This window comes from Sarcophilus harrisii, chromosome 2 (genome assembly GCF_902635505.1).
Source record: "Sarcophilus harrisii chromosome 2, mSarHar1.11, whole genome shotgun sequence".
Taxonomy (NCBI): domain Eukaryota; kingdom Metazoa; phylum Chordata; class Mammalia; order Dasyuromorphia; family Dasyuridae; genus Sarcophilus; species Sarcophilus harrisii.
The window spans coordinates 414,826,167-414,844,272 of NC_045427.1; the positions used below are offsets into that span (position 1 = coordinate 414,826,167).

At 34.9% G+C, this 18,106-nt stretch overlaps 1 protein-coding gene across 1 annotated transcript; it reads right to left on the reverse strand.

Moving 5' to 3' along the window:
* Positions 1-5,074: 5,074 nt before the first annotated feature.
* LOC116421682 (double-headed protease inhibitor, submandibular gland-like) lies at positions 5,075-15,989 on the reverse strand. Its single transcript, XM_031953710.1, has 6 exons — positions 15,867-15,989; positions 12,478-12,515; positions 11,041-11,165; positions 10,404-10,446; positions 7,778-7,887; positions 5,075-5,266 (listed from the first exon to the last, which is right to left on the reverse strand). The coding sequence occupies exons 1-6, from the start codon at positions 15,928-15,930 to the stop codon at positions 5,221-5,223; spliced, it is 426 nt and encodes a 141-aa protein (XP_031809570.1). The 5' UTR covers positions 15,931-15,989; the 3' UTR covers positions 5,075-5,220.
* Positions 15,990-18,106: the final 2,117 nt, after the last annotated feature.

An 18,106-nucleotide genomic window follows, 5' to 3' on the forward strand; every position in this document is an offset into this window, starting at 1 on the left:
TCTAAGAGGAAGACGTTTTTGATTGCAACATTAATAATTCCTTTCTTTGGATGGTCTCAAATTAGTGGAGGAGGAAAGTTCTTGATTCTTTTAGATATCTGTATCCCTTCCCCCTTGCTTTGCTAATACTCTCCCTACTGTACAGATGATGCATTAGTTCAAAATACTACTGATTTGGGTTTGGAAGGTTTGAGAATAGGAAGCCTGAGAAACCAACTGAGACGTTTAGTCACCATTCTCCCCAAATTATTCACCAACTCCCCACAGCTCTTCCCTCATACCATAAAGATTCTATTTGGAATTAGGCTTATATAGAGTAAGAATAAAATTAGAATAATTACTTCTATAGAGTATCAGAATGCAGATGAGAAAAGTGAGTCAATGTTAAAAAGATTTGAAGAGATGAAACATAAGGGAAAAATGTGGAAATAAAATCCCCATTAAAAGAAGAGAAAGGAATTATGAAAAGTATGATTGTAGGGTTTTGTTTTTTCCACATTTGAGAAGTTTCAGTCTCACAGAAATGCTATGTAGAAGTTGCCATGGTAGAAAAGAATGTGATATGTGTAAGTTTTATGGTCAGCATATCCTGGATGAAGTGAACACAGAAATGTCTTAAGTCAACAGAGGTAATAGCAAGTACTGGTTGAGTGCAAATAAACTGGTTTTATGCCCCAGGCAAGCTAAATTTTTAATTGAGCATATTTAATAAGCTTCCTGTATGTTAACTGTTTCTCTCTTAAGGAGGAGCTATCTATTATTTTTGAATATATGATGATATGACATGGGGTGTGGGGGGGAGAGGTACAAGGGCTGTATGTAATGAGAGTGTAATAAAACACTAGACCTTGGAAAGGATCTCCTTCAGTGGAAACCCTAAAGAAGAGAAGAAGGAGGAGTTAAGGTGGGATTATAGGATGTAACTGCTGGGTCAGGTTTCTATGAGTTGCTTGTATGCTCTCTTAAAGGAGTATTGCACCACCTTCTTGCAGGAACATAATAAAAGGCTTCATCCACTCCAAGGATTTGAGTTTGAAGTTTCATTTCTAACACTTTTTATCCGTGTGATCTTGGGCAAGTCACAACTCGGTTTGTTTCAGTATCCCATCCATAAAATGAGCTGGAGAAGGAAATGGCACACCACTCCAGTATCTTTGCCATAGAAATCCCAAAAGGGATCATGATAAGAAAGATAAGACTGAAAAATGAACAAACATGAATGGTCTCTCATATGTTAGGGACTGTGCCAAGTGTTGTTATACAAAAAGGTGCAAAATATGGTAGTTCCTGCCTTCAAGGATCTCACAATCTAAGCAAGCTGGAAAAATTGGAAATAATTAGACAAGGGAAGGCAGTAGAATTAAGAGGGGCTGAGAAAGAATTACTTTAGAAGATGGGATTTTAGTTGAAATTTAAAAATTCAGGGAAGTCAGTAATTAGAGATAAAGAAGAGAGAGCATTCTATTTATAGGAAACAGTAAGAATTAATGTCTAGAGACAAGAGGTAGAAAATATTATTCCTGGAATAGCTAGAAGGCCAGTGTCCTGAATCATTGATTTGCAAATTCCTTGAGGGAAAGGATTGTCTTTTGTCTTTTTTTTTTTTTTTTTTTGGTACCCCTCATCTTTAGCCTGGCATATAGTACATAATAAATGTTTATGGAGGAGACCTGTTTATAGGTTATAAGGAGGGAAACAGTAAAAAGGGATTGAAAATAAATGATAAAATAGGGATGACACAGCACAATCTGTTGGAGGAGTTTGAATAGAATGGCATCACTTGAATAGGTATAGGGATGAGCTTTGGTAAGGATTAAGACCACCTCATTATGTGAGGGATGGAGTATAAAAGAGTGGTAGAAGACATGTGAGTGATGTGAGATGAAGAAGAGAGAAAAATCATGGAAACTGAAGAATATATGTGTTTTAGAGCATTAGATTTTTTAAATATAAAAAGACCATGTAGGTTACAGGGAATTAGTATCTAAAATGTGCTAAACACTATGATAAGTGCAGGAAGTACTAAGAAAAGAAATTGGGAAACACTAGATATTTTCTCCAAAAAATGTAAGAGTACAAAACAAATGCAAAGATGCTCTCTTTCTTCCCTTTAGTTCTATAGTTTCCCTACAGTTCCTCATAGTTCTAGAAATGCTAGCAATTGCAAGAGAAAAAAAAAAATGAAGGCAAAAAGATAGTCTAACAGGGGACAAAACCATTCATATTGCTAATGAAAAGAGGCAACCACTGATTAGAAGACAGTCAGTGTCACTCAGTAGATAGTGGCACTAAGACTGGAGTCAGGAAGACTTGAGTTACATCCAGACTCAGACACTTGCTAGTTATGTGATCCTGAGTAAGTCATTTAATCTCTGATTGTCTCACAATATGGATCTTTTAGAGAAGGAAATGGTAAAGCACTACAGTATTTGGTCAACTTTAACATTGTGTCCATTTTTCATCTGAGTTGGTGATTTTTTTTTAAATTTTGATTTTATGTGAAGTGGAAGAATAGATAAAGATTAGAGTCTTTTATGAATCAACTCTGACTAGCATTATTATATTGTTATTATTATGTAATTGCCATTATTACATTGTGGCAAGAGCACAGTATTTAAAGTGAAAACACCCAAACCCACTTCTACCTCTGTGACCCTGGGCAAGTTATCTTCCTCATCCATAAAAAAGAAAGGGTTGTTTTTTTTAATAAAATATTACAAAGGTTCTTTCTTACTATAAATCCTATGATAGTTAAGCCAAAAGTCTTCTTAAATATTTATTTCTTTTTTTATTTCTACTATTAACAAAAATCTCTTTATTTTCCCATCCACCTCTCCCATTGGAAGGAGAGAAAGACAAGGAAGAGGAGTAGCAGGAGCAGGAGTAGGAACAGGAATAAGATTAAGAAGAGCAGAAGCAGAAAGAAGAGGAAGAGCAGTAGGAGGAGAAAAGAGATATTTGCGAAAAATGTGGAGTGAAGCAAAATAAATTTCCTTATATACATAAATACAAAAATAGTATAATATATGCAAAATATTTTTGTATGAATACATAAAGATTAGGAATATATGTTATATATGCATGTGTGTGTGCATATTTCTTTCTCTTTTTCATGAAGTATATCATTTCTATACATATAAATTATTTGTATGTCTTAGAAATGTTTTGCCAAGCTTTTCCCCCATAATTTGCTTGCTTTTATTTTTTAAATTAGCTCCATTTTTTTTGTACAAAATCTTTTTAATTTAATGGGTTTCAAATTGCCCTTTTTATTTTCTATGATCCTGCATAATAATTATTTTTGTTTCTTTGGTCATAAATAATTCTTTATTCATAATCTGCAAGATACTTTTTCTTTATTCCTCTAATTTATTTATGATATCATCTTTACATATAAATCTTATATTCGTTTGAAGCTCTACGCGATATATGATTTCCGAAGCTCATCTATACCTAATTTCTGCCAGACTGCATTCTGATTTTCTTAGTAGTTTTTGTTAACTACTAAGTTGTTACAAGTTGTAGCTTGTTGGTTAATCAACTACAAGATTATTGTGTTTACTGGCTTCTGCTTCTTGTATTCCAAATTTGATCCACTAAACAACTTTTTGTTTTTAATTAATACCAAATTATTTAGATGATTATGGCTTTGTAATGTAATTTGAAATCCAGTATTATTTCTACTTTTTAAAAATTGACTAAAGTTTGCTTAGAAAACAATGTTATCAGTTACAAAAAGCCTCAATTTCCTTTCCATTTTGCTTATACTTATTCCCTTTATTTCTTTTTCTGGCTTTATTTCCATAGCTATCTTTTCTAGAGGCATATCAAATAATGGTGATGATAATTGACAACCTTGATTGACCTTTGATACTACTGGAAAGGATTCAAGTTTATTATCTTTACGTATAATGTTGAGCCATAAATTGAAATAATATTTGTAATATTAAAGGAAGATTGTGAAATGTCAATAATTATTTCAAAAAAGTGACTGAAATATTCATATCCTTTGCTTTAGAGATTACACTGCTAAGCAGATATCTCAAAGATCAATGACAAAAAGAACCATAAACACCAAAAATTTATAGCAACACTCTCACAAGGATAAGGAACTCAAATCAGATGCCTACAAATGGGGAAAGAGCTAAACCAATGCTAGTACATGAACATATTGAAATATGAAGCTTCCTTAAAAAACCAAAGATGATGAAGATAAAAAGAATAAAAAAGATAGGTATTGCTGCAAATACAACTAAGCACAACCAGAAAAATAACATACATAAAAACTACAAGGTTGACAGTAGAAAGAAAAGCAAGAAATAAGCAATTGAAACAAGGCTACCAAAATACAATGAACAAGTTTAGCTCCAAAGAAGAGATTACAGAACAAGTCTACCAAATTGCTAAAAGATATTAGAAACCTGACATATGGAATACTGCTCACAATGTCACATTTCTTTAAGGTTCATTTGGCAGAATTCCTCCCACCCCCATTCACTTTTACTCTTTATTTTACAAGAAAAAGAGAAATGTAAATGATTACAATAAAACAATAAAAATGTTTTGAAAAAGTACAAAAGGAAACAAAACAGACTAATTTGGTTACTGCATTTTTAAAACTACACACACACACACACACACACACACACACATACACATGTACACATATATATAATAAAATACATTTATTTAGTTTATAACCTAGAACTTTATAATTTATAAAAGGAAAGAAATAGAACAGATAATTCTTAAGATCCCTTACTAATTTAAGCACTAAAATCCTAATGTGGTCTTTCCTACTTCTTTATTTTATAGGAAAACTTAGGACCAAAGAGGACAAATTCCTTGTCCAGGCACACATAGGCCACAGCAGAAATATTTAAAACTGTGTCATAATTCTAAATCTTCATAGAGATGATAAAGCATTTGTATGCCCAGAAAGAATTAATTTCTTGTGGGCTTGATCATTATTCTTCTAGTCATTACCCATATAACTTTTGGGAAATAAACAGTAGGGTACAGTATACTTTGTGAAATAATATTTCAATAGAGGAAAAACCATTCACACTTTCCATAGAACTCATGCAGAAAAGTATTTATTGTTGTAAATCAGAAAATAGTCAGGGACCACAGTCAAAATCAGGTGAGAGGTAACCAAAGGATTATGTGTGGGGTCCAAACAAGGAAGCTTCTAGATAGCAAACATACTGCTTTTGGACCTCAGCAAGCTCCATAATTTTTTAAGGTTAAACGATTCCTGCTTTTCCTGCAAGAGAGACAAGTGCTCAAGTAGATTACATTTTAAAATATACAATATCTAACAAACACTGCAGTGGAGGTAAGAGCAAAATGGTCATGACATATTATCTAAATTAAGATATGTGGTCTTAATATGTAATAATAATAATAGTCAATATTTATGCAATGTTTACTACATTGCAGGCATTGTGTTAAATGATTTACATTTATTTTCTCATTTGATTTTCACACCAACCCTGGGAAATATATATCATCACTATAAGCTAAAGATGAGAAAATTTAGGCAAAATTTAAATGACTTGCCTAGGTTACTAGTAAGTGTCTGAGAGCACATTTGAACCCAAGTCTTTCTGACTCAGAATCTAGTTCTGTAGCCCCTGCTCCACCTAGCCTTCTTTTAGTATGTGTGAATATGTCATATTTCATGTTATCAAATTGGTACAAAGAATATAGACTACCACACTGATCTCATTGCAAAAATGTCCATCACACTATGCTTTAGCAAACTGGATCAAATATAAGTCACTTTTTAAAATGTGCTTAGGTAGATTACTTTGGTAAGAAAGTATCACATTGCCCCAAATGTGAATTATGTTATTCCTCAAGGTAAAACCTAGGCTTATTTAAAACACAAGGGAAACTGAAACTGATGGAATTTTTCAGTGAATTTTTATTCCACTGTCAAAGTTCTTTCATTCTTGGAGTATGGTATCCATTCCTCTCCCAACTTCACAAATGACTCAGAAATTTCTCTATCATTCCATAGAAATATCTTCATCCTAAAAATTCACTCCATGGCTGGATTTCAAAGATGTATGGACTCTCAACATTTGCTCCATTCAATTTGTTGGAAGCTCCATTTAAATTTGTTGAACCTCCATTTAAAGAGGGGACCCAAGCTGTCCACATTTGCATTCCCCTCCAGATTGTACTGATTTCTTCAGACTTTCTGTTCAGTGCACCTTTTAAATACCTTGTTCTTTTTAACCTTCCCCTCACTTTTAAGCTTCCTTGTATCTATCCTCACCCCCATAAGACTATGAATTCTTTGAAAGCAAGGGTTATCTTTTTTGTATTTTGTATATAATAGGACCTTTATTAATGCTTCACTGAGTGGACTAGGTCTTTATTCAAAGTAATAAGCTAGTTATGGAATAAGATCCTAGGAAAGGTTGAAATCACTTATCATTAAATCAGGCCATGAAGTTGTGAACTTTTAAAATGGAGTAATAGGAAATCCTGCACTGAAAAAAAGGACCAAGATTCATCACCTCAATCTAGTGGAGAAATGATAAAAGTCTTGAAAATAAGGGAAGATTCCTGATCCTTCTAGTGACAAAGAATTATCTATGTTTGAATAAAAGACATTTAAGAAGGTAAAATCATGCAGTCTATACTGGTCAAAGAATTATTTTACAAATCTAAAATGTCTTACTTAAAACATCTTCCTTCCTTTTTTTTAGTACAAATATAGATTACTCCCCTAAAATTAATTTAATTTAAAAGACAAAAGCAAAAGCTTTCAGCAATAGAGTAACATTTATTATGAAAGTTATTAGCTAAGGAGAAGAGGGTATAGTTATGAAATCTTCTTCTTTCTATCTTCCTCAGCAGATTGTTCCCAATATCATAGTAATTTTAATTTTCTATCTGTCCTTTTCTAATGGTTTCTTCCCTGATGGATACACAAGCCTGCAAGTTTTCACACCTTTAATAAATCTTCCTTATGCCTTATAATTTTCCTATTATGTTATATCTTATATTTTTCCTCAATTTACCACTCAAAATAGTTGGGAAAACAAACTCTACTTATTGTTCACTTTCTCTCCTCTTATGCTTTCTTTCAAGAGAAGCCTATTTCAAACTGATTTCTAATTTCATTATTCAATTAATAATCCTCTCCAATGTTACAGATCAAATTTTAACTTTTCATTCTAATGCTTTTAATCATCATCTTTTACTTCTATGTAATTTTTGAGACAATTGACTAATTACTCCTTAAGGTTTTTTCTCTATAGGTTTCTTGACATAACTCTTTCTCTTTAATTCTCTTAATTTATTTAAGAGCATTCCTACTCAAACTTATTTGTTTCATCATCATGTCATGATGACTGTAGATGTACCCCAAAATTTTATGCTGGCCCTGTTTTTCTCTTCTGGGTATATTTTTTTTTCATTTGGTGTCCTCATTATTTCCTATGGTGTCTATGTAGGAGATTATGAGAAAATCAGCCCAGAAGGAAGGTGTGCTTTTTGACAGGATTCCAATCTGTATTCTATTATTTTATCTGGATGAAATAAAGCTTTCTATTTGCTGAAAAAACTTATTCCCAATACACATACACAAACAAGCAATGGATACGAAGCCTTATTATGAGAATCTGTGAGGGAAAAGGCAAGGGATACTCTTTGATCTAAAGAAACGTTCTCTGACACTAGAAGATAATGAACTAGCTGGGGGTCTAAGACCTGGGAAAAAGGGGTGTCATTCCCAACCAGTTATATTTTCAGTACTTACACAACAGCATTGCAGAAGGTACATTTATTGGAATAAGCTATTCCATCCGAAGCACAGTGGAGCCTTAACTCAAGGGTGCACAAAGGCTGTTCTTCTTTTGGACACTGAACCTAATCCCACATAACCCCCCCCCCCAAAAAAAAAAAAAAAAGATTTAACATTTCACATGATGGAAGCTCAGTACTTAGAATGAGAGGTAATATAGAAGAAATGCAACCCAGCTTCCCACCCAATTAAGGTATTTTCTTTCCAGAAAGATCCCAAATGTGATCATTCACTATCTTATTAGGTAGTCATAAGTCTTTAATCATTCTTCAAAGACTCCAATTACATTATTAGACAGCTATAAGTATCTCTTAGAGAGATGGAGCCAAGATGGCAATATAAAGGTAGGAACTCAACTGAGTCCTCCCAAATTCCCCTCCAAATCACTCTAAACTAATTTCTCAAAAGTAATTGCTGCTCAAAAGGAGCAGCAAAACTAACAAAAGGTTGGGGTGAAGCAATTTCCTAACTCAAGATAACAGAAGGTTGGCAGGAAAGGTCTGTCTCATTGGAGTGAGAATGAAGCTGACTGTAGCAAGGGTTGTGTTCTGGCAGCAAGCAGCAGGTGCTGAGGGAGGCTTGTAGAGCTCTTAGCACACAGATGTTTGAGAGGATCAGACACTTAATCAAAAGGAGATTGCGGAAACCCCTTTGCTGAATGCAAAATCTGTTGCATTGCTTATTTATAGTCCAGGGAGCAGAAATAATCTGTGGCGCCACAGGTGAGTGAGGAACCCTGGTCACATTTCCAGGGCAAAAAACAGTACATGTGGTCACTCACAGATTAGAACACAAGCCAGGCCAGGAGAGCAGTGACAACGCCTCTCTGAAAGTTATTCTACCTTGGAACAAATGAAAACCTACAAACAACCAGATATAGCTCTAAAAAGAAAAGCATGAAAAACCTGAAACAGGACAGTGCCTCTGAAGCCGATATGTTAACTTGAATTTAAAAGAAAACAGCTAAAGATATGAGAAATGGGATCTTTAGGTGAGTTGAATTTCGGGGTACCACACAAGAAGTTCTGGGTTACCTGAGGAGAGATCTTGGAAGAGAGTTTATGTAGGGTACTAAGGAAAAGGGAATGGTTAAGCTGCAGGTGGGAAGGGTTAGAAGAATCTCACAATTTGATAAGGTAAGTTGTTTTACATAAAGCTAAAGTCCATAGAAAAAAACTTGGAAATCTTTGAAGGGAAGAGTTTGGAAGATTTACAAAATAGTCAGAGGCTGAGAGTGATAATATACAGACGTAGAAAATGAGAACAAGTTCAGCTTCAGTCTGCTGAGTTTAACAGATCTAAACTGATGTGAAAAGTCAAGAAATAGGAAACAGGCTTGGAAAAAAATGATTAACTGACAAAACCCAAAACCTGACTATGGAAAGTTATTACTAAAGTAACAGAGAAAATTATAGCACAAACTCAGAAGACGACAATAAAATCAGAACAGCTTACATGCAAAGCCACATGGGGGTGGATGGGGGGGGTGTGGGAAGGGGGAAGGAGAAGGTAAACTGGAGGGGATAATGAAAAAAAAATTAAGAAAATATTTTCTTAAAAATTAGAATTGGGAAAGTTAAATGATTCCATAGCATTTAAAGCAATACTAAAACAAAATCAGAAGAATGAAAAATATAAAAAATGTGGAGGAAAAAAAACTATCATTGGAAAAATAACTGACCTGCAAATTGAACAAGGAAATAAAATTTAAGAATTATTGGATTACATAAAAGACATGATCAAAAAAAAAAAAAAAAAGCCTAGACTTCATGTTTCAAGAAATTATCAAGGAAAATTTCCCTGATATGTTATAATCAGAGGGTGAAATAAAAAATTGAAAGAATCCAGTAATCTTCTGAAAGAAATCCAAAAACAAAAAAACTCCCAGGAATATTGTAATCAAATTCCAGAGCTCTCAAGTCAAGGAAAAAATATTGCATGCAGTCAGAAATAAATAATTGAAATATCACGCAGTCACAGTCAGGATAAACTTCCACATTAAAGGATCAAAGCTATAATTAATCATTTTAAAAATGCTCTAAAACATTATTTATTAGAGAAATACCAATTAAACCAATTCTGATGTACAACTCACTCCCCTCAGATTGACTAATATGACAGAAAAGGCAAACTATCACTATTGAAGGAAAGATGGAAAACTTAGGACTCTAATACATTCTTAGTGGGAATTGATTCTGCCATTCTGAAGAGCAGTTTAGAACTATGCCCAAAGGGTTATCAAAAAGCGAAAATGGAAAAGGACCTATATGTACACAAATATTTGTAGTACTCTTTTAGTGATAACTAAGAATTAGAAATTGCTATCTTTTAAGTCCTGACCATGTTAACCCAAAGTGTTATAATGTTCCACAATATAGTATTGTTAATTAAGATAAATATTTAAAATAAAAATAGAGAGACTTTTCTATTTTGACTTCCTAGTCTGTCTGCATCAATCTTTTCTTGCCTGACTTTTAGAGGAATGCATTATAAGTAAGTTTCAGACCAAACAGATTTTACTTTATTTTTGTATAATACAATTTTACCTATGATTTGCTTTGCAAAAAAAATCAATACTTACACATTTTCCATCATGCAGCTTTCTGATATTCTGTTTTTTCTCCCTATAAGAGAAGATGTTCAGGATTAATTATCATAATAGAAAAGAAAACATGAATTGAGTCCCTTTCTCTATTGTCTCACATGGCTGGAGATTAAAAATATCTATTTTACTAGGTCACCACAAACCATTTAAACAATAAAGAGGATGTAGAAAATGTAAAGAAAACCTCAGAAATCAAAATAACCTATCCTTTGTTGGGAGGTTCATTGCCAATGACTACATAATGAGTTCATGGCAAGATCTGGACTTGAAACTTTTTTTTCCTGGTTGCCAGAACAGTATTCTTTCCACTCACTACACTCTGCTGCTTCTAGTTATAAGGAGGCAGATTTTAGATCAAAATCAGGAAAAATGTATTAACATTTGAAGTTGCCTAACTGTGGAATGGGCTACCTCTAATGTCTATAGTGAGTTTCTTGTTACTGGAAATATCACTGCATAACCACTTGTCATTCCTGCTATAGTGTGATTTGTTGAATTATAAAGGGATTAAATCAAGTGATCATTTGAGCCTTTATCAGCTCTGACATTTTTATGAGTTCAGTTTTTTTGACTAAACAAGGTGGGAAAGGAGAGCACTAAATTAAATACTCACAGATTAGAAGCACAGAGCATGCATTCATTGCTGTAATCATTTCCATCACTACCACATAGTGGATCAAAGAACCTTGGACATAGTAAACCGTTGTCCTGTACCATAGAATATTTACTGCAGTTAATCTGTTGGAAAAAAAAAAAGATAAATCTACTCCCTGTTTCAACATTAATCCTCCCTCTTTAGCTCCTATAACTACTCTGAGGTGAAATGTCCATCTTCCCCTATTACTTTGTCTTCTGACTTTAGGGACCAATTACTCCCCTTGCTTATCCAGTTTTCTCCTATCTAAAATGAACCATAGAATCTATAGTTATAAGCTACCTTAGAGAACAAAAAAATCGGTCATAACTAGCATCTGGTATAAATTTGAAGTGAATGTTAAGGGTGGGGAGCACCAAAGTTATCATCCATTCTTGGGTAATTAGGCTAGAGAAAGAAGAATTAGGGGCTGAGAAAAATGAGAAACCAAGTAATTAGAATAGAGAAAAAACTGTGAATTAGATACAGTAATTTTTGAAGAGAGAAAGGGACCTAAAAACTACTGGGAATGGAATAAACATTCAGTGATGAGAAATGGTTGCTGGGTGATGTGACCTAGGGAGGTTCTGAACATGGCAGTGGAGAGAGTTTTACTGATTCCTCCTTCTGTTCCTATAATTCAGGAGATATCAGAGAAGAATGAGCCAACTTTAGAAGCAATGCCAAGCAATACAGCTCCTTCAGGAGAACACAAGTTTTCAGGGAACAGAAAAATATGGAAAGAAAAGAAAGAGATTCAGAATGCCAGTGCTCAATAAGCATGGGCAAAAGAAAGGCAGAGAAGAATCAGGACTGGAAACTACTAGGACTTAATGTGGAGAAGAGTTAAAGATTTATGGCATCGTCCAACTTTATTACCAAAATCTTACTTATCATAGACTATTTTAAAATTTTTGTGAGTTCTTTACCATGTTAATTTCCAGGTTGTGAGATTTCCCCAACAACTTCCCAACAGCAATCCAGTCTGTGGGAAACAGGGAACTAAAGGAGGCTGTGATTACCATTGATTTTAGCAGATAATAGGTAGGTCATTCTCCTGTCCTTTTACTAAAAAGGAAAGGGGAGAGGAAGTATGTCACATCCCATTAGATGTTCTGGCTACCCATGCTCTTTTTGGCTCTACAGGACATAAATTATTAGAAATATGAAGGAAACTATGTACATCCAAGTTATTAATAAAGAAACTAAGACCCAAAGAGGAAAAGGAAGTTGGCCAAAGTCTTACAGTAAATTAGTGGTAAAGTCATGACTAGAACTCTTTTCACATGACATCAGAGAAAAAGCTCTTTCAAGTACTTAATGCTATCTCCAAAGTCGATACTCATCAAAAAACATCCAGATTCCTATTTATGTACCAGTCAGAAGACAAACAACAATAACAGCCAATGGACTCACCTTTGTCCCTTTTACTTGACTTACTTTTGCTTGATTATCTGAAAGAGAGAAAAAGGTTTTTAACAAATGAGCTGCCCTACTATGAAATAATATTTCCTTTCTTTTTCTGACCTCTATTGGTTAAGGATAAAGTCAGCAAGGATGGTTGTAGATCTTTTTTTGCAGTAATCAAAATGGTGCTCATATCAGAATATAGTGGATTTCACTGTTACTTTAGCACTCCCTCTGGACAAGTTCAGAAGGTATTGTACCTAAAGGAGTATCAGACTTTTCTATCTGACCTACAGATGAAATGTTTAACATGTTATTTCACAGTAAAAAAGATCACATTAGAAGATAAGCAACATACTGTTTGACATTCAAAGTTCTTCATAGCCTAACAGCTGCTTACTTTCCAATATTTTTCTAACTTATCCACCTATCACCTACTCTTTGACCTTAATTTCCTAACTGTTCCATTTGGACATTTTTCCTGGTTGCCCTCCATGCCCATCTATGAGGATGTTCTGCCTCATCCTGACTGCCTTTTTTATGTTCCAATTAAAATCCCTTTTATTTAACTGAAACTTTCCCTATCTCCTATTCAATTTAGTCTTTTCTCCCTTTCAATTATGTTCTGTTGATCTGTACATAGTTTTATTTCTATATATTTGTTTCCATGCTTCTTCTACCCCTCATTAGAATGTAAGCTCCTTGAGGAAAGGTGCTATCTTTTGCCATTTTTGTATCCCCAACATTTAGCATCATGCTTGGCAAACAGTAATCACTTTAAAAATGTGTACTAATTGACTGCTGATTTTATGGGACAACAATATTATCTTATATACATTGTTGGTGGAGTTGTGATTTGATCCAAACATTCTGGAGAGCTATTATGGAACTATGCCCAAAGGTCTATCAACTGTGCATACACTCTGATCCAACAGTGTCTCTGGACAGTGAGTGGGTCTATATCAAAAAGAGATTATAAAAATGGAGAAAGGGACCCACATATGCAAAAATGTTTGTAGCAGCCCTTTTTGTAGTAGCAAGAAACTGGAAACTGAGTGAATGTCCATCAGCTGAGGAATGGCTTATTAAGTTATGGTATATGAATGTAATGAGATATTATTATATAAGATTTGGAGAGACTTACATGAACTAATGCTAAGTGAGATGAGAGAACCAAAAGAACACTGTACACAACAACAAGAAGATTATATGATGATCAACTGTGATAGAGTTGGCTCTTTTCAACAATGAGATGATTGATTCAAGCCAATTCCAATAGATTTGGTTTGGAGAGAGCCATTTGTACAACCAGAGAGAGGACTATGAAGAATGAATATGGACTATAATACAGTATCTTTTTGCTGAGCAAAATTTGCCCAGGGTCACACAGCTAGGAAGTGAAAAGTGTCTAAGGCCAGATTTGAACTCACGTCCTCCTGACTTCAAGACTGGTGCTCTATCCACTGTACCACCTACCTGTCCCTAACAATAAAGTTTTTCCCCTTTATTGGTGTTATTGCTGTTATTGCTGTTGCTTGTTTTTTTCTCTCATTTTTTTTCCATTTTTGAACTGATTTTTCTTGTGCAGCATGATAAATGTGGAAATATGTTTAGAAAATCGTACATGTTTACCCTATATTGCATTGCTTGCTGTTTAAGGGAGAGGGGAAAGTGGAGAAAGGGAGAAAACTATGGAACATAAACTTTTACAAGGATGAATGTTGAAAACCATCTTTGCATGTATTTTGAAAAATAAAAAGCTATTATAAAAACAATATATATTATAACCTAAAAAGTTAATATACTTTTAAAATGCTTTGAGAAATAGTATCCTATCCAATAAATAATTTTAAAGTGACCATTATATCAGGTACTGAGCTAATCACTAGGGATTCAAAGAAAAAAAAACAGGAGAAAGAAAAATAGTCTCTGTTTTCTCACAATCTAATGGAAGCGACAACATGCAAACAGCTATATTGAGCATATACAAGATATATTCGAGTTAATTTCAGAGGAAAGTCACTAAGAAAAAAGAACTGGCAAATGGTATTTGTAGAACTTTATGTGAGAGACTTCAGGGAAGTTGAAGAATAGAGGAACTAGAAGTAAAGAAAGGGAGAGTTTCATGTCTGAGACTGAGTCCAGTGAAAATGCATGGAATAGAGTGACTGATAGTTCTGTTTTAGGAATATCAAGGAGGACAATGTCACTGGGTTTCAGACTATATGAAAGGAATAAGCAATAAGAAAACTGTAGGGAAGAAAGACTAAAACAATAGAGGGCTTTAAAATCCAAATAAAGGATATAGTATTTGATCCTGCAAATAATAAGAAACCACTTGAATGTATTGAAAAGGAAAGTGATTTAGTCAGTCCTATATTTTATGAAAATAACTTTGATAGCTGAATGGAGAATTGCTTGGAGTGGGGAGGGATTTCAAACAACTAGAAGCTCTTTCCAGTAGTCCAGGAATGAGGTGATGAGAACATGGAACATAGTGATGGCAGAGGAAGAGGAGAGAAGAAAGATGGGACCAAAGATGTCAGAAAATAGCAGAAAGCCTTCTTTAGATACCATATTTCAAGAAGGTCATACATAATCTTGAGTATGTTGTGAAATAAACAGCCAGTATCTTATCATGTCATATGAATCTTGGTGGAAACATCTGGGAATGATTAAGAAAACTCAAGTGAAACCTAAGTTTTTCTTATGTATTAGTAGTGATGTCATATGTATTATACTTGTTTTGCTTGCCCCCATTGTGCAAAAATACAGAAAGGAATAAGAGGAATTTGCTTAACAATAAATTTGTTTCAATGCAAGGAGAAACAGAATAATCAGGTGGCACCATGGATAGCGTATCCTGATATCAGGAGTCCTGAGTTCAAATCCAACTTCAGACACTCACTATCCATGTGACCCATGTGAGTTATTAGCAAGTCATTAAACCCTATTTGCCTCCATTTTTTGATCTGTAAAATGAGCTAGAAAAGGGAAAAGCAAGAAAACCCTAAATGAGGTCTTAAAGAGTTAGACATGACTGAAAGCAACTTAACAAGCTCAACAAAGCAGAAAGAAACATTCCTAAAAATTAGATCAATCAAAAACTGAAATGTATCTGTAATAAGGTAGCATAGCAGATTTCTTAGCAAAGGATAGATTGCCACTTCATAATGATGTTTTACATAAAATTCTTGTTAAGGTAACATACTTTTGAAGTACAAAGTAGTTTCTAAGTTCTTGCCCCACTCTAAGATTCTCTGAATTTGTGTCTCTGATTATATCTAGCTCTGCAAGTCTATTTTCCTTTGCTCCAGATTTTAAACTTTGTGTCATTCCATTAAATCATTAATAATACATCTGTGCTGCCAAATACCCACAATTAGATCTTAACTCACCATCAGAGAAAGCCCACGTAGATGTGGCCAGGGCCAAAAAAGCCAGAATTGCTGACTTCATCATGGAGAGAGAAGCTGGAGTGAGAGGTGAAGCTGACAGTCTTTGAAGGCAAAGGCTCAGGTAGGAAAGCTAAATAGAGCCAGCCCAGGATCTCCCCTCCCACAACAGGAAATGTCCTCTGGGAGTGACATTTCCCTAAGGTCCAAGAAAAACTTCTTCCTTAAGATGATTTAAAGACATAGAACTTAAATATTTCTCAGCCATTTAAATTCTGTGTGCACTTATCCCAAATTAGCATTATCTCAAAGAACTCGGAAAATCCAGCATTAATCATAATCTACTGGGCAATTGCAAATTTAAAATCTAATAAGCATTTTACCATACTTAAAATGTTATAATTTCCTGATTTGTAATGCCTTCACTCTTTCATTTGCCCCCTGCCAAGAGTAAATAAAATGAGGGCATGACAAAATGGTGACACAGAAGTGTAGAAAAAGGAGGAATAGCTGCTCTGCTTATAATGGATTTACTTGGCTAGGACTTTAAACACGAACCACTGAGTCCTTCATTGAATGGTCAATAATAGCCCTCACCTCAAGTCTCACAGTTTAGGTTTTAATGGTTTAGAATAATTGCAAAATAGCAATTGGTTTATGTTCTGATCATAAATTTTGAGGCTCTTCCTCTCCCATGCTAATATTTATGTGATGGCAAATTAGGTCATCTTTTGTTTCAATTTTTACCTAGCCCTTAGTCAAAAGTGAAGCTTGGATAAGACCTACATTTAGAAAGACAAAGATCATCTATTATATCCAGCTATTGTCTAGACTTATTCTTCTCATTGGATTTTGATGGGTCTGGAGGAGTGAAGTTAAGGACTTCTATACCTCTGTTGAGTTTGTTATTTCCTATTTGAGCTAATTCTGATGAGAGTAAGATTTATTCACTCATCCTCTCTTCCCCCTCTTCCCCTCCACTGTAAAAAGCTTTTTCTTGCTTCCTTTTGATTCTTCTTGTCATGATAACTTTCAATAATCAGAAGTTTTTTGTTTATTTTTGATTCATTTTCTCTGTAGTTGTAAAATCTAGTGTGCTGGCCAGGGCTGGGGCTTCGCTGACCCAGGCTGCATGGGGACTGCACACCAGACTCCCAGCCCATTGCCAGAGATCTTCTCCACTGACCTTCCAAGTCCCCTCTGGTGTCCCTGGGCTGAGAGCTCCAGAAGCCTCTAGCACCGCTGCTGATTCAAAGGTCCTGCCTTGCTGATTCTGGGGCCCTGGAAGGAGCTGGGGCTGGGGTTAGGCTCATGCTGGGACTGTGTACTGGCCTCCCATTCTGGTTCCACAGACATTTTCTGCTGACCTTCCAGGTCCTCTCTAGTGGCTCTGAGCTGAGAGATCTGGAAGCCCCAAGTACTGTCCCTGATTCAGAGGTTGAGCTGAGCCAGGTTGGGCTTGGGCACTGAATTCCCACCCTGGAGTCAAAAACCTTTTCTGTTAAACTTCTAAGTTGTCCTCAGCTGGAAAATGTTCTACTCCATATTTTTGTGTGTTCTGATAGTCTAAAATTTGTTTCAGTCATTATTTAAAGGAATTTGGAGCAGTTTGGAGGAGAAGCTGGGCAAGTTCCTGCCTTTACTCCACCATCTTGGCTCCATCTCTGAAACACAAGTTTAAATGAGACTTGCTATTTTTCTATATATGAGCTCTCAGTCTAATTTTTTTTTTGGATGAGGACAGAAAAGAATAGGGGATAGAATGTTAATAAAGTGTATGAAAGTCATGGTTCATGCATTGATGCATTGTTGGTGGAGTTGTCAATGAATCCAACCATTTTGGAGAGTAGTTTGGAACTATGCTCAAAAAGTTATCAAACTGTGCATACCCTTTGATCCAGCAGTGTTACTACTGGGCTTATATCCCAAAGAGATTATAAAGAAGGGAAAGGGACCTGTATGTGCACGAATGTTTGTGGCAGCCCTTTTTGTAGTGGCTAAAAACTGGAAACTGAATGGATGTCCATCAGTTGGAGAATGGCTGAATAAATTGTGGTATATGAATATTATGGAATATTACTGTTCTGTAAGAAATGACCAACAGGATGATTTCAGAAAGGCCTGGAGAGACTTACACGAACTGATGCTGAGTGAAATGAGCAGGACCAGGAGATCATTATATACTTCAACAACAATACTATATGATGACCAGTTCTGATGGACCAGGCCATCCTCAGCAACGA

Bases quoted from the DNA above. Each gene is read 5' to 3' on its own strand.
- LOC116421682 (XM_031953710.1), bottom strand. From the start codon at position 15,930: ATGATGAAGTCAGCAATTCTGGCTTTTTTGGCCCTGGCCACATCTACG. The intron at 7,888-10,403 runs GTAAGTATTGAT...ATGTGGGATTAG, and splicing joins AGCTGCATGATGGAAAATGT to GTTCAGTGTCCAAAAGAAGA. The intron at 5,267-7,777 runs GTAAGTACTGAA...TCTCTCTTGCAG, and splicing joins ACCTTCTGCAATGCTGTTGT to GAAAAGCAGGAATCGTTTAA.